Source organism: Chiroxiphia lanceolata, chromosome 2 (assembly GCF_009829145.1).
Source record: "Chiroxiphia lanceolata isolate bChiLan1 chromosome 2, bChiLan1.pri, whole genome shotgun sequence".
In the NCBI taxonomy this organism is placed as follows: Eukaryota; Metazoa; Chordata; class Aves; order Passeriformes; family Pipridae; genus Chiroxiphia; species Chiroxiphia lanceolata.
The window spans coordinates 111,623,047-111,648,449 of record NC_045638.1 but is presented as its reverse complement, the minus strand read 5'-3'; the positions used below and the strand labels follow the sequence as shown (position 1 = coordinate 111,648,449).

Genomic DNA, 25,403 nt, shown 5'->3' with positions numbered 1-25,403 from the left:
TCTATGTTCAGCTCCTAAAGGGAAATAATTCCTAGCTTCTTGGAGCCAGTTTTGTTTTTCTGAATTGCTCATTAGCATGTTCTGGAGATGCTCTATTTTTACACTTTTGCCATAAAACAATATAATGAGAAAACCAATTCCAGACTTGTTTCATAACTAACATAAATGGAAGCAAGAGCAAATTTATTGGCTGCAGCCTGGATTTCCAAAAGAGGCAAAGTTCAGTCCCACCAGGTTTTCCCTCTCTGCCTCACCCCAAGTAATGCCAAGTTCAGTCATATTTAAAGTTTCAGGTCTCAAAACCACAATATTCTTAGGAGCTTTGCAAAAGGTAGATGGAGAAGCAAGACTGAGATAAATGTCCCTAAATCAAGGAAAAGGAGATACGGTTGTGCTTCTCTGCCTTTCCAAGGCCCAGCAGGTCATCAGTGACACACAGAAGCTCCAGAGCAGTCAAAGCAGGTGTTGTCACTGCCCAGCCTTGCAAAATGAGACAGACTTTGCTCAGTGACTTTGTAATTCCTTGTAAGGAATAACTATACACTGTACTGATACACATTATGTTTATGGATGCTTGGTGGGAGGGAGGCTTTACTGCCTGCTTGTTTTACTATGGAAAAAAGGGCATTCAAAGCTCCCAGAAGAAAAACTGTGCTTGAGTTTGGGGTTCCAGCAGAGTTGCTCTTTATAACTCCCTGCTCTTTATTTACGCTGAAATCAGGGAATGACAGAGCAAAAGGTCAAACCCTGTAACAGCCCTAGAAAATCCTCTTATTTTTTGAGTAAACTGAGTAAACAGTGATGCCAAGTCAGTACCCTGTTTTCTGTGTATTTTCAAAAGCAGAATGCATGTTCAAAAGTGGTTTATCTCTGCCATATACTCCAGTTAACAGGGGTTGAAGTTACTGGATATGAAACTCAGTAAGTTTTGTGTCCCAAGAATAAAAAGCCTGTGGAGTCCAGCCCACTGCCTGGCCTTGGAATGGCTGAAATTTGCTGAACTAGACATGTTTGCATACCTCAGGAATTAGGTCTATAGCCATAAATACATTTTTCTTGAAGAAAACCTATTTGCCATTGCTGCTTAGAGCTGTGAAAGCCACTCGCTGCTGCTTCACATGCACATTTCTTTCTAACAAAAAAATCAGTGAGCATCCTCTTCTGATACTGGAAATTGGATGTAGGGTTTAGAAAACTGATGTGAGGTGGAGGGGAGGCTCTCTCACATCAGCTGTGGTAATCTCTGTGTTGTAACCCTCTCCCCTCACCCCCTCCCAGCCTGCAGTGTACCTGAGGGTGAGGAACCGAGCCCAGGGTCGGTACCTGACGGTGGCTGGGAGCCTGGCAGACGTCAGAGCAACCTCAGTGTGTGCATCCCCCTACAACGGCAGGAACACCCAGGTCTGGCACTACTGCAGGGGGCTCTTCAAGTCCAGGGTGAGTTTCCAGGTGCTGGAAGTGGGTGGGTTGTATCCCTGCTCTCCTCTGAACTTCACTTCTTGCTTTTACTCTAGGCCACCACTAACACCCAGATGGCTTTTGTTCTCTCTTAAACCAAAACTCTTAAAAAACCTACATCTTCTTACTATGCATAGGTCACTTTGAGCTGTCTGCTTGGGCAAGTTGGGCTACTTCTCACATCTTTCTAATGGGACTGATGCTTCTGGAAGTAGAAACCAGCAGAAACCTGGTTTTGTCTAAAGTCGCAAGTTTAAGTTTAAAACTTCAAAGAGTAAAGAATTTATCTGAATAGTAATGTGTGAACAGCGTTAGTGATTTTCTGTTAATGCTGCCCTTGATAGGTCTGCTCTTGGTATAAAAAAAAGCTGATAATTTAACATAAAAAGTTGATAACATAAAAACCTGACGTAGCAGAGATACTGCCTTTGATCAAGCAGCTGATCAGTTGCTGCATAATCTGCTCACTTGCTTGTCAGGCTTCTTACCAACTCCAGCACCATTTCCTGACATATGCTCAGTGCCTGAACAAATTAGGCACAAAACTGAGGCTTTGTGGCCTGGATCTCACCTCTCTTCTTGTTCCTTAGGCCAACAATGCCTGTCTGGATGTCATTGGTGGCAGAGACGTGCCTGGGGCCAAAGTTGCCCTCTGGGCAGAGCATGGGAAGGACAGACAAAAGTGGAGACTCAAGGAGGATGGAACCATCAGTTCATACCTCAGTGAACAACTGGTCCTTGATATTAAAGGTATTTAAAAAACAAACAATCCTTAAACCTTTCACATGTTTTAGGTATGTTTTTGATTAGGGTTAATTGCCATGCTCCAGCTTTTTTTTTTTTGTGTGCTTAAGGTTTCCTGTTAGGTTTATGTCCAGTTGCTTGTCACTGGGACAACAGGGCAGGGAGGAACCTTTCTCTTTTGATTCCAGAGGTTTATTTTGATCAAATCAACTACTGTACTTCAGGGAGTTAAGCAGTGATGATGGCAAGGAATGCAAGTTAAAGACAAAATGGTGAAGAAGCAACCTCAGAACAGCTGTGGCTCAAAAAGTGAAAAGGAGTTTAAAAAAGAAGGCTGGTTAAAATTGTCATTGCTCAATTACAGACACCTCATGGAATTTCTGGTTTTCAGCTAATTTTCCTACTTAATCATACTTCCCAAATATTATCCATAGATTTTTATGAGCATTTCTTTTAAAAAATTTTCCTTCATGACTTTCTTTTGTTTTTAAGGAGGAAATTATTATGACAAGAACCACATCATTATGAATCAGCCAGTAGAAGACAGACCTTCACAGAAATGGGATATAGAAATATTGTGAGTAAAACCCACCCCACAGATGGACATTCTGTGGGCTTAATTAACATCTTAGAGGGGGGAAAACAAGACCCCAGCTACTGAAGTCACACACCACTGAAACCATAAGCAGCAACTCCTCTCTACTTTCCTTCATACCAAGCACCAACTCTTTGAAGAACTGAATTTTGCACAAATCTGGAAGAGGGGACGTTGATCCAATATCTCTCTGCAGGGAAGTTGATTTTTCGGAGGCTGCTCCTATGAAAGTCACTGTTACTCTTCATCTGAAGTATGAAAGGTATAGAAGTATAAAAGACTAGACATAGGTTTTGCAGTATAGGAGCTGCAAGAGATAACATGGGAAAGGCTCTTCAGAGATGTTGTCTTTACCTTCCTCACACTGATGGAAGCTCCCTGAGGAATGTATGCACTGGTGAGCTTGAAAGAAGGGGACTTGGACTTTCATGTCCCAAGTGAAACTGTTTGGGCTCCAAGCAATCCTGAAGCTCAAATCTTGCTAAAATGCAATTTATTGTGTTCATAAAGACAACTTTGAACTGGAATTCCAGCTCAGCATGTGAAATGAGGTGATAGAGGGAGCCTGACTCTCACCCCCTCAATGTTGTTACTGGTCAGCCTTTGCCTTCCCTCGTTTTCACAGTACCAAATTCCCAGATCCAGGAACTGGTTTTGCTGCCCCGTGGCCTGTTTACTACCCATGCAATTGTGAGTTATCCCTGAAGATCACCTTTAACAGGAGCCATATGTGCATGTATCAAACCAGGGATAAATGGCCCTGGGTCAGGCTGCACTTCTGCAAGGGCTAAAGCTGCATTTAGCACAGCAATGATTTTAAATGGAGCTGTATTTTGGTTCAGTGTACATAGCTTAATTTAATGCAATGTCATTTGCTCTTGAAACCACGTCTTCCTGCAGAAAACAACTCACCCTGGCATGTATTTTCAAAGGTGCTGGCAGCCTGCATTCCAGTGTTGCTTAATGAGAAATCCCTCAGATCACTGGTTTCGGCATCACTTACCTACTTAATTGAAAATACCTTTTTTTTTTCATATTTGTATATTCAGGGTATATATTTCTAGGACTATTTAAGGAGTTCAGGTTAGCTAAAGGCAAGATATTTTAGATCCCAAAAGCTGTAACTATTTCAGTTGTGCACTCAAACAGGATCACCCCCAAACGAATAAAGACATAACCCCAAGTCTGCCATAGGAATAAAATATATGGATGTCTATTTTTGTATGAAATGGAGTTCTATATAGTACTATTTAAAAAAAAGAACTATCTACTTGCACTTACTACTTTACATTCTAAAATTACCATAAATCTGCTGTTTGAGTAACAGATCCTCAAATGTATGTATATATTTTTCCAACTAAAGCACTTGTTTAGCTTTTTTCCTTGTAAGTCAGTACATCAAGTGTTCTGCACGTGACTTGCTTTCCATATGAAATTTTAAAAGCCTGTGTAAAAAGTTGTAGTTTTTTAAATGAAGAATGACTAAATCATATTTGGTGTCTCAGTGTTACATAACAAAGCAAAGCAGGCTTTTGTACTTAGGAGACCTTGAATGTAAAATGCTAAAGCATGTATATTTTAACTGTATAAAACTTTTTAGGAGGAACATTTTGCTTGTTGGTTTCTTTTTTTAAACAAACTAAACAATAGTTTTTAGCAGGTGTCAAGCATATTCTTGTAAAATATTTCTTTTCAAATGGACAAAAAAAAAAGGGATAAGTATCTTGAGTACATGGCTCTGCTGTCACGTGAGTTTAATACTTCACTGATTTCTAATAGTCAGGTAACTGCACTACTCATCAAAACCCACTTGAGTGAGCATTTAAGATACAGGCTGCAGTCAGAGGTTTTTGGGTTACTTTGACATTAAAATTGGTGCTGGGGGAGCACCAGTGTTGGCAGCATCTGAGAGAAAAAGGGTTTTCTTGGGCAAAATTTTCCCCTTTGGGAACAGCACACACAGCTTTTACTGAGAAGTTTCTGTCCTGTCAGGGCAGTCAAACTGAACAAACGTCTTTTATTGCTGCTGAACTTTACAAATGAAAAAAAACCAAGTTACTGTTCTATGCCCAAGGTTCTGGATCCTGCTCCATGTATAACTTTAGCAGCTCTCCAGAGGGAAGGGGATACCACAGCACTGGTGTTACTAGGAGTGACTTTGTGCAGCCCCAGACATGGACCTGTGGCTCACTAGACAGTGAGCAGCCTACCTGTTTTTCCCCATGCCCAGTTTCCTAAAACTAAGGAAAGAAAAGCAAGTATTTGTTTAGACAGCACCACAAACCAGAGGCTGGATGGATAAAAAGTAATTTAATAAGCCTTGCTCTCAGGAGATGCTTAATAGCCAGAAACACTCCTTTAGAGGAGCAGCTAATTCACAGAAGCATCAAAGAAACTTCAATCAGACATTCACTCCACAGGGACAAGGCAAGGTTTTCCTTCTCTTCATCTGAGGTGAGGTTAAGCTCTTTAACATGAACAGTGCTGCTACTCCAAATCTGCTTCAGTGCTTCCAGGTACGACAAAGGAAAGCGCAGCCCGTGAGTCTGCTGGGGAAGAAGAAACAGAAAAAAAATCCTTCAGCCGAGAGCAGTGTCCTTATTGCACAGCAGTGTGTGAGGCTGTGGATAGGGAGCAGCAGGAATGTGCTACCTTCCCACATGGCACTGGTGTCACTGAGAGCATTCTCCAGAAGACTCAGTTTTATCCAGGCATGTTTTATCTTCGCAGGGAAAATGCTGAACTCTATTCCATGTTCTAGCATGCTTTATGAGGTGGGGATGTTTACAGCACGTGGCTTTCTCCTGTGGTTTACACATGGAAGAATTAAATAACCTTACACTTACACTCTTGCCTAGCCCTACCCATTATTTTTGGAAGCTCACAGAAGTTTATTTCTAGCTGCCACACGCAGTCTTTGGATATAGTTTTACACAAGCCTAGAGGAGCTCCATTCCCAGGACTGGAGTCTTCAAGGGCAAGAAGGAATATTCTGGGATCTGCACATGTTGTTCAGGTGCCAGTGTACAACCTCAGCTCTGGAGGACCAGTGAGATTTACCTCCAAAGGAAAATAAGTGCCAGGCAAAAAGCCTTGCTGTAATTACCGAGACAAGGACAGACTGTGCCCTGTTTTGCCTCTATTTGTGCAGACCTGAGTTCAAGTGTTTCGGATCACAGAGCTAAGACACAGCATCTCACTGCCAAAAAAGCAGAAATAAAGGTTCCAAAGCTCAAAGCCATGCTTAGGAAGGATTTATGACCCAGCAAAAGCACGTTGTACCTGTGAGCAAGAACAGAGACAACCTGAAAAGTACATTTCAGAACAAGGTAGGTCTTTACTCCCAGTGCTGACCCACCGTACCCTAAAATGAACACCCCTGCAGTGTGTTCCACTGGATACAGAATCTAACATGGGTTTAGCATGGCAGTGATCCCTAGGGAATATCTGCTGGCCTATCCAGTAGCCTCAGTAGAGGATGTGCTAAAGACACACCAGTAAGAGCTGGTTTTAGTTGCTGCAGTAGCTTTGCTCACTGGGCCATAAGGCATGAACCAGAAATCCTGTTAACATCTCGAGTGTTTAATTAAGCATGAGATCATATTACTCAGTTTCACTGTTAAACTGCCTCTGTGGTGCAGCCTCAGCTCATCTGGGCACTGCAGGGCTGGGCAGAAATGCTCTGGGTGCTGAGGATCATGGCAGAACCCAGGCCCTGCTGCCATTTTGGGCAAACTCATCTAATGCAGCAAAACCCACCATGGAAAGATAATTTTTGGTGTGTCTACAGGAACAAACCTGGGCCGTGCCATCCTCACTGGCAGTGTCATCTGTCCCCATCATGTGAGTGTCTCTCCTGTTCCTTAAGGAATGATACACATAAACCATCTCCCTGCGAATTTCATCCTAAAAGACAGCAGGGAGGAAACAGTTACATGTGATCCACACCCTCAGACTCAGCTCACTGCAATTCCCAATGCTCCTTAATTCTGGAGTCACTCTTACAACAAAGCATGCAAGTCACCCTCCCAAATGAATTTTCCAACAGCCACCTCCCACAGCAATAAGGGACTCTCCAAAACACCTCTGAAAATTTGTTTACAATCATCTTCTGCCTTAAAACTGCCCCTACTAGAGTCCCAGGACTGATGCTGTACAGAAAACAGGCCATTTAAGGGAAGGTATTAAGGAACAGGTGTGCATCAACACATTTCCAGTCTGATACTGATCTGTCACTTAAAAATCACATGCCCATCATCAGTCCTTGGTCAAAGCTGTGCAAAGCAATTCAGAGCTCTCTGGGCAGGTTGCACATGGAATTTGTGGACACAAGTCTTCCATGTGTCCTGTCATCCTATGTTGATCTGTGTGACATCAGAAGGCAAGGTGGCAAAAAAATTGGGGGGAAAAAGTCTCCAAAACCTACACAGTCTCACAACAATATGGAGACAAGCAAGATGGAGGAAAAAAATCAGAAAGTTACGGTGTGTTTTTCTTGGGAAACATTCCATTCATCCAAAAAAAACCCAAACCGTACAAGATAATCTTTGCTGTGTGTCCTGCCCCCCCCCCTTTTTTTTTTAAAGTGAGATAACAAAAAGCACTTCTACAATTTCATACTAATAAACCTTCATGGATAAGAAGTAGTATAAACACAGCATAATGCAAGATGCATGTATCAATGTTGTGGAACAACTTAGTAGTGCCCTGGCACCTGCTTGGATACAGAGATAACTCAGAAGTGAAGACTAAATGCAGCCACAGCAGCAGCTGCAACCAGCAGAATTCCCTCTCTTGAGAAAACCTGTTTTTATAAAATATTCCTGTTCTTAAATACAAAGAATAGAAATAAAACCTATTATCAAGAGCTGTAGAGGCCATTTAGCTGCTGTAAGGATCTACCCTATCAAACCTGAGACAAAGGCCATGCACCTCCCATACAGAATCATAGGCTAAATTTAGTTTTGAAGCCCCCCCTCCAGAAGGTTGGAATGTGCCATATCACTCAACACAACCCCACAGTATCCTAACAAACCCTCATGGGATGCAGGATCCAGCTCAGTGCAACTGCACGACCCTTTTAGACCTTTTGCACAGGAGAGCAACAACTCACATGCCTCACATGCACTGCCCAGCCCACCCCAAATGTACAGAGGTGGCTTCACTGTACCCACAGCATTCTCTTGATCTGGTTCCACGGAGAGGAGAGCGTGATCTCTGAACTGCAGTCTGATTTTGCTGTCTATTTTTGGCAATTTCCCACCTAAGAAAAATAAATCCTCCCTTAGAAAGGAAGAAAGCCAGACAAACAGTCAAACTGAGCCCCCCTGCTCTCCCCACTCTCTCAAGGCTGGACTGTTTGTTAAGCTATGTTTCAACACCCACATGTCCTCAAACTTGCTGTGGAGGGGGCAAGGAGATGGAGATTTTTTTAATTCTCTCACCTTTCCTGTCTGCAAATAACTATAATAAATAGCAAGCTAGAGCCCAGGGAAAACTGCTACCAGTTAAATGCTCTCGGGATACAGTTTATCACAGCTGCCAGTTCCAGTCTAGGACAATCTTTATTCCACTCTAAGGGAGTGTCATCTCTCCCACTAGACACGGGGAGCAAACACACATGTGGGGCCTCACAGCATATGAAGCTGATGCTGGACTGTGATCTTTGCCTACCATAAAATACTAAAAGTCCCAAGAGGAGCAGAGTTAGCAACAGCTCCTCCATCACATCAGCCAGTTTTAGTAACTTCAAAACCCACCTGGAGTCAAGGAATCAGAGTCACATCCCAAGCAAGGCGGCAGCCGGTGCATAATGAAGTCCTTCTTCATGTCAGATGACCTCAGTTCCCTGGTGTGGTCCAGGTGGTCTGCAAGCCTCCTCAAAAGGCTGCTCAGCTTTCTAGTGGAGTCAGCTGTATTCACCTGCTAAATATCCACACATGAATTCAAGCTGCACAGACCAGGCCTAAGCCAGTACAGAAATGCTGTAAAACTCTGGACACTCCTCTTTTATCTTTGCAAGGTTAACACTTAGTCCCAAAACAACCACCTTTGTTTGTTTTACACATTCCCCATGAAAGCTCACTTTCCCTTGCTCTGGGGCTACTGCAATGCCAAAGGACATGCAAATGCAGTTGAAGAGACACTTGTTCCTCCTGGAGCTGATCAGCAGGACAGGATCACCATAAAGAGGTCACACAACAATTTACATATTCACTAACTTTTAAAGACTGAAAAGCTTGGCCTCAGAGAAATTATGCCTGTCTGACAGATCCCAAGCAAACAGCATTACTTTTAGAAGGAAACAAGCCATACAAGGACACTGTGATAGGAAAGAAAAGCAGTGCAATGAATTAGGCAATGCTTGAGATGGACCCAACCTCAGAAGAGCCATCCTGAAGACTTCAAAAGAAGTGGCTGGGCTGCTAGACAAGGCAGTGCCATTGCACTGAGCCTTCAGAGCAGATCAAGTGCTGAAGTTCCACCGGGGTGCACCATTATTCCCTCAGTCCCACCTACCTACCATCAGCAGTTGCCTCGGGATGCTCGTCCGCAGCGCCACGTCGTCTTTTGCTGTGTCAAACACCAGGCCAGGAATTGCATCCAGTAAGAAATCTCCCCAAGAGCTGATGGACAGGAAGAAACAAACAAACAAAAAAATTCCTGAAATAACTGTCCTGAAATAAAACAGACATCACAACTGGTGTCATGGGCTGGAAACCCCGAGAATTCCAAATCTGCTTAGTGCCTTTGGCCCTTCCGTTCCTGCTCTGTAGCCTCAGGCAAAGGCTTTTATGCACATCTGTGTCCTCGCCACCCTCAGGTCAGTGGCACTTCTACACAGGGAAGGAACTGGCTTGAGAAGGGTCCAGTTTCTTCTGCTTCCAGGTGCTTGCCATTTATCAGTGACTTCAGCTTAAGCGAATGAAACAATTCCTCCTGGAGCCTTTATCATCCAGCCACAGGCACATATAGCCCCACTGCACACAGTGAAGTGTGTGGGGTTGGTTTTGTCACTTAATGTGCTTTTGAGACATTTATATTGAAGGAGGAAACATACCCAGGGTTATCAAATCCAACAGGGCATCAGTTTTCAGCTTGACTAGAAACTTAATTACGACCCCAAAACCAAGATGCCTGCAGGGATTTTAATGACACCTGACAGGCAGTTTGTAGGTGTCTTGTTTGCATTAAATCCCCATACTTAACCAAAAACATTGGCTTTGATCCCTGTGCTTCTGTTCCCCACTTGTAACAATAAACCAGAGGAGAGGGAGGAGGACTACTCCTACCTGCACCTTCTGTGCCCAGCTTGAGTCAACCTCAGCAGGAAGAGGCTTACGCCAAAGTTCTGCCCTGTCCATGGGTGACCTTCTTCCCTTCCACATCCTGAGGCTGATTTAATGGACAAACATCCAGGGCTGCCAGCAGAACTCCCATCCACCCAGGGCAGGCAGCAGGGCAGGGCCTGTCCTCCAACATACACTTCACCTTCTGCTCTTGCTCTCCCTCAGCACTCCCTGCTGTCAGCACTGATCTCTAGACACTACTTTAGTTTAGGAAAAAGAAAAAGTGCCGCTTTTTATAGTCTCAATATTTTTTTATCATCTTCACTCAAGTGTTCCACTGTCTGCTATACAGTGGAAGGGAAAAACTCTGGCCAGTGAAAGGAATTAGACATCTATTCCTCACTGCTTCCCTTCTTTTGCCCCCATAGTCTCCATCTGCCAGCAACTATCTTCAGCTACTCACTGCTCTTCCAAACTGCCCTGCTTATCCCACATGTGCACACTTCTCTCCTGCTGGGATCTGGCCCAGACAAACCTGAAAATACCTGAAAGTGCCACCTCCACCAGCACTTCCTCCACAGCTGCTTTCAAGGATTTCTCTTCAATTTGCCAAGGAAATGTTTCCAGATCATACTTCCATCTACAAGCCAAGTCAGAACACCAGCCTGCACCAGGACTCTTGCTTGTTTTCCCTGCACTTGCTGACAGGAGGTGCAGAGGCAGGATGTCAGCACTTCATTATCAACAGCCCTAATGGGGGATGACTCCACTTTTTAACCTTGGAAGAAGAGCAGCTTTTCCTTTTCCTCTCCTGTTTTTTGGGTTTGGTTTTTTTTTACCTTCTAAATAAAAGAACACGTGTGTAAATTGAAATAATCTGAACTCAACTTTTAGGAAGACTCACACCTTTGAGCAGATTCCTCTTAACCCTCTCTCCATGTTGGAGGAGTGGCCAGATGAAGAGTTACCAGACCATCCTGGGCTTCCAGAATGGCACAGTTGGTGGTTAGAGATTCATCTCATAGTTATCTAGAATATGCCCAAACTTGTTCTGCCCTTCCTAATTCCTAACTCAGGCCAATGGCTCCAAACTCAGCATCTGGGAGGCTGATTAGGTTGGCAAGAACACTTCCCTATGGGATAACAGTGTGGGCACAAAGACTGGGAGTGTGTCATAAGAAATCTGACTTGCATACATGGGGTAGGAGATAAAAAAAACACAGATAAGCAGAAAATATTTGCAAGGAAGAACTAGCAGCAAATCTGACAGAAGATTAGTGCGGGTGACTATCAAATACAGGAGAAAACATGATGAAAGGAGTAACTCATGACTCTTTATCTGAACAGAATGAACAGTAACTTCAGCCACTGATGAAAGATTTTTTTTAAATATAGGAGTGAGTTTGCAGTTGTAGCATCTTCCACATTAAAGCCTACAGCTGCTAAATAATAAAATAAGCAATTAAAAAGCAATCGAGCTTGCTGCATGAAAACCTCTCAAACAGGCTGCTTCAAACAACAACAGTCTTCTTGCTCCCCTCCTTCCCCAAGCCCCAAAACTTCACCACATCTCAGGTCTGTACTACTCACACACATCACTTGGCAGAGGAAAGCCACACAAAACAAAAGATAAAGAATAATTACTTGTTTTGGTAGGTACTGATGGTCACGTGTGTTGAATGGGAGGTCCCAAGAGGAGTGTCAGCTTGGTGGATGGTCCCTCTTGGGAAGTACAGTAAGTCACCTGGCTGCAAGAAAATTGATATATTTAGGGCACCAGGTCAAACCTTATTGCAGTCAGAGAAAATACTCTGTCAGGCAGTCTGACAGTATTTATCCTTTAGAATCACAAAATGGAGCAATCCTGCAATGTACACTTTAATAACATAAAGGACACTAAGCCAGAAATTCAGAACCTTAAACTTTCCTGACTTTGCTGTCAATATTTACTGAAAACATTACAGAACATGCAGACTCCTACTGAGCTGCATGAAGAGGACAAAGAAGCGGCTGAGATGGACCTGCTGGCAACACACTGGGCTGGCAGAGGAGCAGTGAAATGGGAATTTGGTCAGATCATATCAAAAGAAAAGGCTAGTATTCCACAAGAAAAGCCAAATATTCTATAGAAATGGTAATCTGTTACAATACTGTTGTCTGAGATTTTCAGTTAAAGCACTTAAAAAACAGGTACAACCTTCCTCCTCCTCCCTTATCTTTCTTCTCATCTATGTAAATTAAAACTCCACACTGGAAAAAAATTAGATTAAGAAAGTCAAGACAAGAAAGAAGTGTAAAGCACATGAAATTGCCTCCAAGAAGGAAATAAAAGTTTACTTATGGCTTGTCCTGTAAACACCTATATAGTTGGACAGCACAGTCCAAGAAAACTGCCTTCCTTACCAGAGTGGGGACTACACCAACCAAGAGTATTCTGAATTCTCTTCATTTGAAAGAAGGAGAAAGGAAATATTCTAGAAAGATGTTTAGGGAGGAAATAGAGCCAAACAACAGCATCCCTCTCAGAGGCAGCCACAAAGAGACAACCAACCTTTGACACTGGCCATCCAGAAGAAATGGGTCACAGGAAGTGAACATTAGCAAACAAAAGAAAAATAAATTAAAAACTTGGATAATTTTTAAGCCCATCATTATTCCATAAAAATGAAAGGCACTGAAGTCTGGTCCAAAATATTCCAGAAATGAAAAAGGGAACTGTAATTTAGTAGACTTTGCATCATCCAGTACACAACGACAACTGAATATTCCCATCTGTCAAACAACACAGCTCGTGATGTCAGCATCCCATCCAATGTGTCACACTATTCCTAAAACACCTACACCATCCAACATGTCACACTATTCCTAAAACACCTACACCCAAATGCAGCTCTGGACACTGAGAAGAGCAGAGAGAGGCTCCATAACAGGCCAAAAGGCAGAGAAACTCCTGAGGATTCCAACATGGAGCAGCACCACCAGCTGGACACTTCAAAAGCAGGTAAAATAGAACAGGACAAGCACCAGATTCCCTGCTGACACTCAGTAATCTTCATGAAATGTTCCTTTTATTCCAAAAAACCACAACCAACCGAACACTTGAATTTCAGGTTTGGAAAAAGGAAGAGCAATTAATACAGCAAGTTTATATGGGGTTTGGTTCATGCTTTTGTTTATCAGCCAACAATAAATATTTAAATCTCATTCACCAGAACAAGGACAATGTTCAGTGCAGCAGTAAGTCTCAGTGCACAGAAGGATTAGCCTGAGTGATTACAGGCAGCATGTAAAAGCATAAAAATGTTTCATAACCATACACAGACCCAGTGGTTTTTCTGCACACAACTCCACAAACATGATCTAGGAGTCAGATTGCCCAACCTGGAGAATCTTAGTCAATTTACAGAAATAACTGGGTTTTTTGGCCCATTATTTAAATACTAGAAGCAAAGGATACCTTTAAAAAAGGATAGGTTAGACAACTATCACCCAAATTTCTCATGCTCGCAGTGTTTTGTGTGCAAACCCCCCCCTCAGTTTCACAGCCACAATCGCCGTCTTCAAAAAATGGACCACTTTAAACTTTTATGGCAATCACAGCCCAGACCACCTAAGGCAATGAAATTCTCATACCTTTAATATGAACTCATGTGTGGGATTCCCAATCCTATCTTCTGATTCCACATTATATTCCCGAGCTAAAGGTACCGTTGGTTTATAGAGCCGCCAGTGTTTCTCGCCTTCCAGCTGAAGGATAAACACCTGCAAAAGACCATAAATCCAAATCCATAAGGAAGTAATTCCTTTCACATTAATTTTTAGATAGCTACAATTCAGAGAAATTTAAATTTGAACAAATTTTTTTGGTCTCTATTTAGAGACAACAGACAGTGGAGCTGTGAAGTGGGATCTGTTTTATCCTAAGGCAGGCATTTGGAAATCCCTGTTTCTCTCCAATCACTTAAGTAAGTGCTAGAGAACTAACCCAAAAGGAACATCTGCCACACAAATATCCAAAATTTCAGGTGAAAGAGGCTTATCCCCAACAGAGCATCAGAAACCTCTATAGGGTGCCCAATGGGGGTTGATGGCATGAGTCAGAAATGCTGGATGTGAAGCTGCTGAACAACAAGCATAAGGAAAATGAAACTCCAGGTGTATTTAATGGAAATGAAAATATTAAAAAGCAAAATATACATATAAGGGTTGGATTTTTTTATTTGGTTAAGGTGGGATGGTCCAACTTTTTTTTTTTAATGCAGCGTATATATGTATGTTTCTTTTAGAAGCTGATTTAAAATGCATTTGGACCACAGGAATTCATCATATCAGTAACTTCTTAAAAACAGCAGGACCAACAAGCACAATCAGTCTGCTGTTACAGTCCAGCTGAAAAAAGAGCAAGTACTTAGTAAAGGAAAAAGGACTTGTAAATTCTTTGGGCCTGAATGAAGTGAAAATGAAAAAACAGGTGCTGGAAAGCTTCTGCAGCTGTGAAAACAAACTTCTCTTTTCATCTAATGGAAATACTAGGTCTGAAAAACCCATTTTACATGATATTATGATTAGGCACTACTATTAGTACATTTTCAGCAAAAATACGTAAGAAAAACGACTACAAGGAAACACAAATAAAAAAAACCATTTTCCTATAATGTTTAGTGGGGGGGGAGGGTTAGAAGCACACACACAACAGCAAACGCTGCCATCAGCAAAAGCCCGTGCACAGTTTCACAGGCAAGGTTGTGCTGTCCTACCTCAACATCATCATAGTGAGGAGGAAGGCCCTGGGATCCCTGGGGAGTGATGTAAACATTGGACCCCACCAGAGACCCAAAGTAGCACTCCAGCTTCTCCTGGATCTTCCACAGCTCCTCCTGTAAAAAAAAAAGATGCTGTTACTTGCTGAAGAGCTCAGCCAAGCCCAGCCCACACCCTCCCCATGGCTTGGGAAGAATGATCCCATGAGGGACACAGAGGCTGGGAAGGCAGGTGCTCTGTACCAGTGTTTCTCCTGAAGGAGAGCACTGGAGATGTAAAGGAGATCTGCCATGAGAGTAATTGCTAAGCCAAAAAGTCTGGTGCCCCAACCTGTGTTTGCTCTCTTCCCTGTGCCATCTTCAGGCTGCACAACCAGAAAGACAAGGCTGAACAGAGGAAAATAATCCCACAAACAGCAAAACACCATAAGACCTGCAGGACCTGCATCCTCTCACCAGAGAGAACATACAAAGGTTAGAGACCTTTCACCAGTTACTCCAATCATTTGGGAATATTCAAAACCAAACCTGACTCATCCACACCCCACATGTGACAGACAAGGGAAACAGCAGAATGTGCCAAGTACCAGACAAGTGCAGCTTGGCCATTAAAACTGACATCAGCCAGGAACACTATACCTGGGACTCAGCCTGTATTTGGGATCTTATTTGGGTCCACCTCACAATAAAATTGTGTTGACACCTTCAGGACTACCTGAATCAAAGCACCTCCAAGAATCCAAGTCCTTTACACAACTGTGCAGCACCACTGTCTCGTTCTCAAACACAAGGACTGAGGACACTCAGCTAAAATGGGCTGGTACCTTTCCATGGTGCAATTCACTGGCAAGAACACTGGAAATACTTCACATGGTTTCACACCTTACCCTCCATTAAAGGGAAGTGGCTCAAAAGCCACAAAGTCTGCACAAGGAAACAGTGGGGCAGAAGGGATAATTTAAGCACAGATGCCTAATTATCAATTTTGTGCATTTGGGGTTTTTTCCAAACTTTTATGTGACAGAGCAAAATTTTAAAAAGAATATATTATTATACATATTATAGCATGAATCAGATTTTGTTCTTACTGCAGAGCAGTGAAACATGATGGACAGCGCAAAAGTATAAACTCTGTTTTAATACAGCTCATGTAAACATTTCAGCAGGTCATCAATGTAAACCACTTCCCCTGGCGACAGAGATGAAGCCATGCCTAGTGCAACTCAAGCAAAACACACCACATTATTAAGCCAGCATTAATTATATCCAGTGAAATAATCCCACCTTAAATCTCTGAGGCTGATGAAATTGTATTGTTGCCTTTTTCTGGTCAAAATCCTTCTTCAGCTGCATGTAATTCACTTTGCCTTCTTTATTTAAAACCTTCTTCTTTCCATTCACACACCTGCAGACATTCACATCTCGCCCATAGTACAGGCCCTGGCTGCACAGCTCCTTCAAGTCTGACAGCTGGAACAGGGACAGGTAGTAAGCAGCCACCAGGGGATCATTTCTCTGGACAAGCAGTGGCTTTTGCTCCCAGTACTCCTTGAAAAACACCTCTTCTTTGATGGGGGAGATCAAGCTCCCAAAGAGGCTGTCTGGGTTCTCAAAACTCAGGACTGACGGAGAACAAGCTGCTTCCAGCTTTGCTCGTTTACACTGTGCCTGTGTTTCTTTTCCCATTTCAGCATGCTTCCCTCCTTTCTTGGGCATGATTCCTGTTCAAGTGGAGAGAGGACCAAAACAGTCAACCAGCAACACAACCTCAAGAGCTCACGGGCCCAGAGCAGCAACTCTTACCTTACCCAGTGGGATATCAGAGTATGTCAGGAACAGCTCTGGTTTCAGAGCCTCACTATTTGCTCCAAAGCATTAACAGTTTACAGAAGACAAGGAACATTGTTAGGCCTTCCTGTTGATGCTCTGTAATTACTACATTTACAAACCTAAAACTTGTAAAATTTACCAGTTTAAGAACTAAAAGGTCAAGATTCTGCTTTCAGTCCTGTCGAGCTGTCAAACTTTGTTTACGTAGAACAAAAAGAATTCTTTCATACAAGCACAGACATTTAATTTTAAAGCTGGAAGTCATTTACTTTGTTTTTCCCAGGCAGATAGTATGATTGTGTACCATTATGCAAAAATAAAGAAGTTGATCTACAAATGGTTTGGTTGCCAAGTTCTCAGGAAAGTTAAGGGGAAAAATCAAGTAACGGTAGGTAACTGTGCAAGTCTGGGAAGCCAACACCTAAGAAGTCTGAACGTGCTGATGCCATAATTTCTAAGTAAAAATGACAGCTCTACTCCCTACTCCCTTTTGATAGGAAATGCTATCAATTTGTTGAGATGCTTTTATTTACACAGATCCCGTATTTTGAAACTTAAACTCCAGTTCTGGTATTTACATGCAGCCCTAAGTTCTTCTGTGCAGCAGGATACCCTTGCTGGCCCACTAACTCCTGGGCAGTGTTTCATCAGCAGTTCCTGCACAGCCTGTCCCTCAACAATAACTGAGGGTCACCTCAGCCCTGCAGGAGGGAATTCACATCACCTCCTTCCTGGGAGGATGGACATTCCCAACTGCAGCATGAGGCAAGGGAATGCGTAAAAAATTTAAGACTGAAAAACAGTCCCTGACTGACAGCAAGATCTGAAGATGCTGCTGAAGGCACCAAGATCTAAAGCTGACATCCCCAAACGCCAGCAACACAAATGCAACCAAGCCTGGATTAACAGTTTTGAATTCCAGACCTAAATCCATTGTACCAACCTCTCAGCTCACTCACATTGATTTAAAGAAGTTACATTCAGACATTTACTATTCACAGAATGCAGCTTCATTTACAACACATGCTGTTCTGTAGTGTTCTGCTAGTTATTACAGCTGTTCCAAGCCCCCTGCCATGGGCAGGGATACCTTCCACTAGATCTAGTTGCTCAAACCCCCATCCAACAGGATCCAACAGGCCTTGAGCACCGCCAGGGATGGGGCATCCACAGCTTCTCTGGGCAACCTGAGCCAGTGCCTCACCACTCTCCAGCAGAAAAAAATTCTCCCTTACATTTAGTCTAAACCTAAATCATTAAGCTTAAAACCATTGCCCCTTGTCCTGTGCCTACAGGCCCTCGTAAAAAGTCCCTCTCCACCTTTCTTGCAGCATTTAAGTACTGACAGGCTGCAAGGAGGTCTCCACAGAGACTTCTCCAGACTGAGCCATCCCAACTCTCCCAGCGTGTCTCCGCAGCTGCTCCATCCCTCTCATCAGCTTCCTGGCCTTCCTCGGACTTGCTCCAACAGGTTTGTGTCCTTCTCACGCTGGGAGCTCCAGAGCTGGATGCAGCGCTCCAGGTGGAGAATCACCAGAGCGCGGCAGAGGGGCAGAACTCCCCCCTCACCCACCGCCCGCTGAACTGGATGCAGGATACGCCCGGATTTCTGGGCTGTGAGCTCAGCGCCAGCTCAGCCCCAACTTTCCATCCACCAGCACCCCCAATTCCTTCCGTGCCGGGCTGGAGGACAAACCCCAGCGCAGAACTTCCCACGGGAGAAGCTTCTCCCCGCCAGGGCTGTTCGCTCCCACACCACGTGCTGCCGCTCGGGAGCCACGGCAGCTCCCTGGGAAGCGGCGGGAATACCGCCGGGCACAGCGGGAATACCGCCTGGCACAGCGGCTCCGAGGACACGCGGTGTCACCGCTCCCCCCTCCCGGCTCCCGCCGCCTCCATCCAGCCCCTTCCCGGCCCGCGGCCCGCGGCCCCGCACTCACGCGGGCGGGAGGGAGGACGGCGTGGGATCGGGGCGGGCCGGGATGGATCGGGTCGGGTGAGGCCAGGCAGGATGTGCCGGGTGGAAGCGGGAGGCGGTCCTGCCGCGCTGGGAGTCACGGGAGGAGCCGCTTCCGGGCGGCCAGTAGGAAATACGGCAGTATTCCAGCGTCATTCCAGTGTGTATTCCAGTAGGAACGCAGCAGCGCTAAGGTTAATCAATCTGCTTCATACAATAGTGCTTCAGCTGCGTTATTTATTTTGTTTTCCTGGACCAAAAATCCTCTTTCTAGAGTCTCCCTGAGTCTCCCTCAAAGAAAACTTTGGAATCCTCACCGAGCACGTGAAGACTTGCAGAAATATTTTTAGATGCCTGTTAATGGTTTGGTTTACGTTGGCTAATGATGTCAGAAACAAAAGAAAATGTTAGGTAGGCTTTGCTGAAGCTTTGTTCTTGTGTGCTGGCTTGAAGGATACGAAGCAGAACTCATGGCTGGGCTTCGCGAACGAAGATTTGGTAGCAGAGCTAGCAGAAATAAAAAAGGTGGATTTTGGAAACCTCAGCAGCCTTACACTGCACAGCTGATGCTGGTACAGAGTTACATTGCCATAAGTTAATTACTAGAAGGACCTTTCAATGACAGGTAGGAGAGGGGACTGTGTCCTGTCAACAACTTAAGGAGGGAGAATAACAGAGCCTTGCACATCTCCAACACCAGTTCAAATCCTTCCCTTTATGGAAAATGGTTTTCAGTCTTGTTCCTCCTCACAGTGTGGTTGTTACACAGTCATAACTTCTGCTTCCCTGGCACTAGCTGGATCATTTGGAACAAATGTGATTCCAGTGGGTTCTGCATTCATGGATGCATCCAGCAAATTCCTGTGTGCTGAGCAGAGAAAGTGGCAAAGTATAATATATGGAAAAGGGGGATGGAGGAGAGAAAAAGGCAAACGCTGCTCATCCTGTTCAGTCCTTGTTCCTTTACCACCTGGGCTGCTCTGTCGCCAGCTGATCCAAAATATCGTGGTCACTTGAACATGAAATAAGGATTAATCAGCATGTAGCTGGGTTACCAGCAGAGAGATTTTGCCAGGGGTGAACCTACAGCTGTCCTAATTGTAGAAATGTGTACAAATTAGATAAAAAATTTAAGTTTCTCTAGAAAGCTTTTTTTTTCATCGGCCTGTGAGCTTCAAAGAAAAAGAAGACAATCTCCACTTTCTAATTCTGAGTTTGTCACTACCTCCCTCAACATCCAGGACATTTGCAAAATTTATTAAACTTCAAATATTTTAATGTAAATGCTCACCAACAGTTGGGATATTCAAAGTGAAAAATAGGTCACTGTCATGAAATTCTCTTTATTTCTTTCATGAGAATTAGCAAGCTTTGAAGAAGGAAGTGGTTCTCCAGACTTAAAAGGTTGCATCACCTAAATTAACACTCACAGGATGTTTTCTCACTACAGATGGTGTACCAGCAGATGCTCTAAAATAGGGAGTCACATCCTGCACCTCAGCCGGTCACAGACAGCCATTAAAAGATGTTATATTTTGCTGTTCCAAAAATCCACAAAGGTACTCTCAGCATAACTGCCCTGAACACCATCAGGGTGAATACTCAAACAAATACACCTTTACATAATGGCTGTGGTGTTTTTAACTTGCTGTGGGACATAACCCTGCACATCTGACCGGCTTGCAAACCAGTAGGAATGGGAAATACTTTTGAGGCACCTTTTTAAAAGACTTCCGGGCTTGGTCTGGAGAGCCAATTGGCTAAAAGTATTTATTACCATCCCTGTCAGGAAGGTAACACAGCTCGAGGAGGGTCATAGGTGCTGTAACCAGCCCTCTAGCACCCCTAGACGAGAGAAATAATGCGTTTAAATAGCGTTTGTTATTTTTAACTACTAATACAAGCAACAGATTTTTGAAGTGTAATTGATCCTAGTATCAGTCCCTGTCACTGCCTTAAAAAATAAAATTATAACCTTTGCTGTAAAAATATCCAGTCGAGTTTCATCAGCATTTACAAGGGCCCTGTAGTGACAGCACAAGTGGAATGGCTTCAAATGGGCAGTTTTAGATCGATATTACGAAAAAAATTCTTCCCTGTGAGGGTGGTGAGGCACTGAACAAGAAGTTGTAGATGCCCTATCCCTGGAAGTGTTCAAGGCCACATTGGATGGAGCTCTGAGCAACCTGGGATAGTGGAAGCGGTGCAAGGACTGCCAATTTCAGCTCAGGGCTCCTGCAAGCACACAACTCTAACCTCCACCCTAGAAAGAAAGCCCTTATCCTCCGTGTCTCATGTGCAACTTGGTGGGGCAGACTGGGCACTCCATGGGCAGCAAGAGCTTTCTATTGTGGGACCTTTTATCTGGGAGGAATCTTCCTTTGTATTCAATTTTGGGAGCGAAACTGGTAATTTTGAGCATAGAGCTGAAAAAAGGGAACAGCAGCCCTTTCCCCCAGGAAAGAAAGTCGGATCCTTTGGCTTCAGGTGCAGTTGGTGGGGAGCCTGGGCACTGTTCTTGGGGCAGCAAGAGCTTTCTGTGGTGGCACCTTTTGTGCTAGGAGGAATCTGTTGTCTATATTCAATTTCGGGAGTAGGACTGGCAATTTGAGCGCAGGGGCTGAAAAAAGAGAGCAAACAGCCCTTTTTCCCAGGAAAGCAAGCCTGTAACCTTTGGGTTTCAGGTGCAGTTGGTGGATGTTACAGACCAGTCAGGGGCTGCAACGTGGTTCTTTAAGAACGAAATCAGCAGCCCAGCTGAAGTGCATGTACACCATGCATGGACATACTTCAAGAAGGGAGTCTTAAATGCACAAGAGCAGGCTGTCCCAGTCCGCCGAAAGGCAAGCCGGTGGGGAAGACAGCCAGCCTGGCTGAACAGGGAGATCTTGAGGGAAATTAGGATGAAAAAGAGAGCCTACCGATTATGGAAAAAAGGACTGGCTACTCAGGAAGAGTTCGGGAATATAGTTAGGTCATGTAGAAAGAAAATCAGAGAGACAAAGGCAAGATTTGAACTCAATCTTGCCACTTCTGTTAAGGAAAATAAAAAGTCTTTCTATAGATACATCAGTAGCAAAAAGAGGGACAAGGAAAACCTCCATTCTTTAGTGGACATGGGGGGGAACATAGTTATTAAAGATGAGAAAAAGGCTGAGGTATTTAACACCTTCTTTACCTCAGTCTTCAGTGGTAGGACAGGTCTCTCTGAGGACAGCTGGCTTCTGGAGCATGTAGATAGGAATATGAAGCTGAATAGTCCCCCCGTAATCAAGGAGGAAACAATCAGCGACCTGCTGAGCCACTTGGATCCTCATAAGTCTATGGGACCAGATGGGATCCACCCAAGGGTGATGAGGGAGCTGGCGGAAGAGCTCGCCAAGCCGCTCTCCATCATTTACCAACAGTCCTGGCTCACTGGGGAGGTCCCAGATGACTGGAAGTTGGCAAATGTCACACCAATCCACAAAAAGGGCCGGAAGGAGGACCCAGGAAACTACAGGCCCGTCAGCCTGACCTCAGTGCCTGGCAAGGCTGTGGAGCAGATCATCTTGGGTGCAATCACACAGCACCTACAGGATGGACAAGGGATCAGACTCAGCCAGCGTGGGTTTAGGAGGGGCAGGTCCTGTCTGGCCAACCTGATCTCCTTTTATGATCAGGTGACCCACCTGGTGGATGAGGGGAAGGCTGTGGATGTGGTCTATCTGGACTTCAGCAAAGCCTTTGACACTGTCTCCCATAATATACTCCTGAAAAAACTGGCAGCCCATGGCTTGGACAGGGGCACTCTCTGCTGGGTTAGGAACTGGCTGGAGGGCCAGGCCCAGAGAGTGCTGGTGAATGGGGCTGCATCCAGCTGGCGGCCGGTCACCAGTGGTGTTCCCGAGGGATCAGTGTTGGGCCCAGTTCTGTTTAATATCTTTATTGATGATTTAGATGAGGGGATTGAGTCCACCATCAGCAAATTCGCAGACAACACCAAGTCAGGAGGGGGTGTCGACCTGCTGGAAGGCAGGAGGGCTCTGCAGAGGGACCTGCATAGGCTGGAGAGTTGGGCTGGTTCCAACGGGATGAGGTTCAACAAGGCCAAGTCCCGGGTCCTGCACTTTGGCCACAACAACCCACTGCATCGCTACGGGCTGGGGACAGAATGGCTGAAGAACAGCCAGGCAGGAAGGGACCTGGGAGTGCTGATTGACAGGAGGCTGAACATGAGCCAGAGTGTGCCCAGGTGGCCAAGAAGGCCAATGGATCCTGGCCTGGATCAGGAACAGTGTGGCAGCAGGACCAGGGAAGTGATTCTGCCCCTGGACTCAGCGCTGGTGAGGCCTCACCTCGACTGCTGTGTCCAGTTCTGTAACGGCGGAGGGGCTCGGACAGAATTGCACACGAATCAATATGATTGGCAAAAATGTCCCCTTTATTAGAGGAAAGGCAGCTTATATGCTGCCTGTGGCACAGAGACATGTGATTCTTCCCCAGGTTACATTGGATACATAAGGAAAACATACTGTGGTGTACAGTACTAATTGGATAACAGCAGGTGTCCATAAAACTTGTTTTCCTGTCAAAAGAACTCCTCCTTCACCTTGGCACAAGGCCTGCAGCCATATTAGTGGCGCAGTATTTATTACTATCTGCACCCAGCCATACCAAGGCAAAGGTCGCAGAAATGCAATAGAAATTGTTCACACAATTTCTGTCCTCCGACAGTTCTGGGCCCCTCAGTTTAGGAAAGACGTTGAGGTGCTGGAGCAGGTGCAGAGAAGGGCAACAAGGCTGGTGAAGGGACTGGAGCACAAGTCCTATGAGGAGAGGCTGAGGGAGCTGGGGTTGTTTAGCCTTGAGAAGAGAAGGCTCAGGGGAGACCTCATCACTCTCTACAACTACCTGAGAGGAGGTTGTAGGCAGGTGGGGGTTGGTCTCTTCTCCCAGGCAACCAGTAGTAGGACAAGAGGGCATGGCCTTAAGCTGCGCCAGGGGAGGTTTAGGTTAGACATTAGAAAGAAATTCTTTATAGAGAGGGTAATCAGCCATTGGAATGGGCTGCCCAGGGAAGTGGTGGATTCTCCGTCCCTGGAGGTTTTAAAGATGAGGCTGGACGTGCCACTTAGTGCCATGGACTAGCAACTGTGGTGGTAGTGGATCAAGGGTTGGACTTGATGATCTCAGAGGTCCTTTCCAACCCATCTGATTCTATGATTCTATGATTATTTCGGAGGCGAGATTAAGGCACAGAACTCCAAATGTTAGGTCTCAAACAGACAATTTGCTTTATTTGTAACAATAAGTAATGGTAAAATCGAGGCGAGGGGGCAAAAGAAGAGGGAGAGATAAGGAAAAGGAAAGTACAAAAAGGTTACCACCACCAGTGACGGAACCGAGTGTAGTCAGCCTCAGGCAGTCATGGAAGACTGGAGAGAAGCAGGCGGGAAACAGACTGGATGCAAGACAGGAGAGGGGGCAGGTGGGACATGAGCAGGACAGAGGCAAGCAGGATGGAGCGAGGAGTGGGGACCAGCAGGGGACCCTCGCCAACACTGACTGGACTCACCACCACGTTGGGCATTGCCTTAAATACCTCCCGGTGGGCGCTCACTGGCCAGCTTGGCTCCAGGCAAAACTTTACATGATGTGGAATGGCTAAGCTGCTGGTATACAAGCAGGCTGGCTCTGCCAAGGTGGGAAAATGTACCAACATTCTGTTAGAGACTCTCCAGGGGTTCCCAAAGACCCCAGCAAGCAGTCCAAATGTCCCCCTAGGCTGACGAAGACAGCCTTGCAAAGAGCTAAAGCCGGTGTCACAATTCTGTTCAGTCACTGGGCTCCGGAGGAGGTTCCTGGTAGCCTGCAAAACTTTCACTTGATAGAAATACTTCCATTAGTGTGAAGTGGTTAACTGCCACTTGGGACGCTTTAAACAACTTGAAAGAAGCCTTGCACAAGGCGCTTAGTTCCTGCAGTAACACCTATAGCGCCTCCGCCAAATAGATAATTACCAGTTCGTTACTGCAGAGGTCAATATAAAAACAAAGTAGAGAGTAAGAAATAAAAAACCCATTACAACCAACAACTCGTCCTAGCAGGATTTCTTTCCTGGGGGAAAGGGCTGCTCTTCCCTTTTTTCAGCCCTGGGCTGAAATTGCCAATCCCACCTCCCCGAAATAGAATACAAATGAAGATTCCTTCAAGACAAAAGGTGCCATCACAGAAAGCTCTTGCTGCCCAAGAAGAGCCCAGGGTGACCCACCAACTACACCTGAAACCCAAAGCTTCCGGACTTTCTTTCCTGGGGATAAGAGCTGTTGTTGGCTTTTTTCAGCCCTATCCTGAAACCCCTAGTCCGAATCCCAAAATTCCATATGGACCAAGATGCCAAACAAAAGGTGCCACCACAGAAAGCTCTTGCTGCCCAAGAAGTGCCCAGGCTGCCCCACCGGCTGCACCTGAAGGCAAAGGATCCAGACCTCCTTTCCTTAGGGAAACGGCGGCTAATTCCCTTTTTTTAGCCCTGAGCTGCAATGGCCAATTCCACCTCATGAAATTTGAATCCAAATGAAGATTCCTACCAGACAAAAGGTACCACCACAGAAAGCTCTTGCTGCCCAAGAAGTGCCCAGGCTGCCCCAAAACCTATATCTAAAAGCCACAAGATCCAGACTTGTTTTCCTGGTGGAAAGAGCTGCTGTTCCCTTTTATCAGCCCTCCACTGCAATGGCCGATCCCACCTCCCCAAAAATGAATCCAAATGAAGATTCCTGCCAGAC

The 25,403-nt window shown here is 44.9% G+C and overlaps 2 protein-coding genes and 1 long non-coding RNA gene across 6 annotated transcripts in view; 2 read left to right on the top strand and 1 right to left on the bottom strand.

Moving 5' to 3' along the window:
- CRYBG3 (crystallin beta-gamma domain containing 3) overlaps window positions 1-4,405 on the top strand; it is an 84,774-nt gene extending 80,369 nt beyond the window's left edge. Inside the window, 3 exon segments of the mRNA XM_032678435.1 lie at window positions 1,279-1,437; window positions 2,049-2,208; window positions 2,695-4,405. Of these exon segments, the coding sequence (XP_032534326.1) occupies window positions 1,279-1,437; window positions 2,049-2,208; window positions 2,695-2,783 (408 nt within the window). The 3' untranslated portion in view covers window positions 2,784-4,405.
- A 683-nt stretch (window positions 4,406-5,088) lies between these two features.
- On the bottom strand, window positions 5,089-18,745 carry RIOX2 (ribosomal oxygenase 2). Of its 4 annotated transcripts, none has more exons than XM_032678437.1 (10): window positions 18,617-18,734; window positions 16,131-16,567; window positions 14,844-14,963; window positions 13,720-13,848; window positions 11,731-11,834; window positions 9,321-9,423; window positions 8,557-8,722; window positions 7,972-8,060; window positions 6,596-6,703; window positions 5,089-5,343 (listed from the first exon to the last, which is right to left on the bottom strand). In XM_032678437.1, exons 2-10 carry the CDS (start codon window positions 16,560-16,562, stop codon window positions 5,173-5,175), a joined length of 1,422 nt encoding a protein of 473 aa, XP_032534328.1. In that variant the 5' UTR covers window positions 16,563-16,567; window positions 18,617-18,734; the 3' UTR covers window positions 5,089-5,172. The 4 variants fall into 4 exon arrangements, with proteins under 4 accessions (XP_032534328.1, XP_032534327.1, XP_032534330.1 ...); XM_032678436.1 differs by having other exon boundaries at window positions 5,091-5,346; window positions 18,617-18,745; XM_032678439.1 differs by lacking the exon at window positions 5,089-5,343 and having other exon boundaries at window positions 7,968-8,060; window positions 18,617-18,735.
- A 5,980-nt stretch (window positions 18,746-24,725) lies between these two features.
- On the top strand, window positions 24,726-25,403 carry LOC116783461. Its single transcript, XR_004355695.1, has 2 exons — window positions 24,726-24,835; window positions 25,023-25,403. It is a non-coding gene; the product is annotated as an uncharacterized LOC116783461 (long non-coding RNA).

Coding starts and splice junctions, on each gene's coding strand:
- RIOX2 (XM_032678436.1), bottom strand. CDS start 16,562: ATGCCCAAGAAAGGAGGGAAGCATGCTGAAATGGGAAAAGAAACACAG. Junction 11,835..13,719: donor CACATGAGTTCATATTAAAG/GTATGAGAATTT, acceptor ATTTTCTTGCAG/CCAGGTGACTTACTGTACTT. Junction 8,723..9,320: donor TCCCGAGGCAACTGCTGATG/GTAGGTAGGTGG, acceptor GTGGATATTTAG/CAGGTGAATACAGCTGACTC.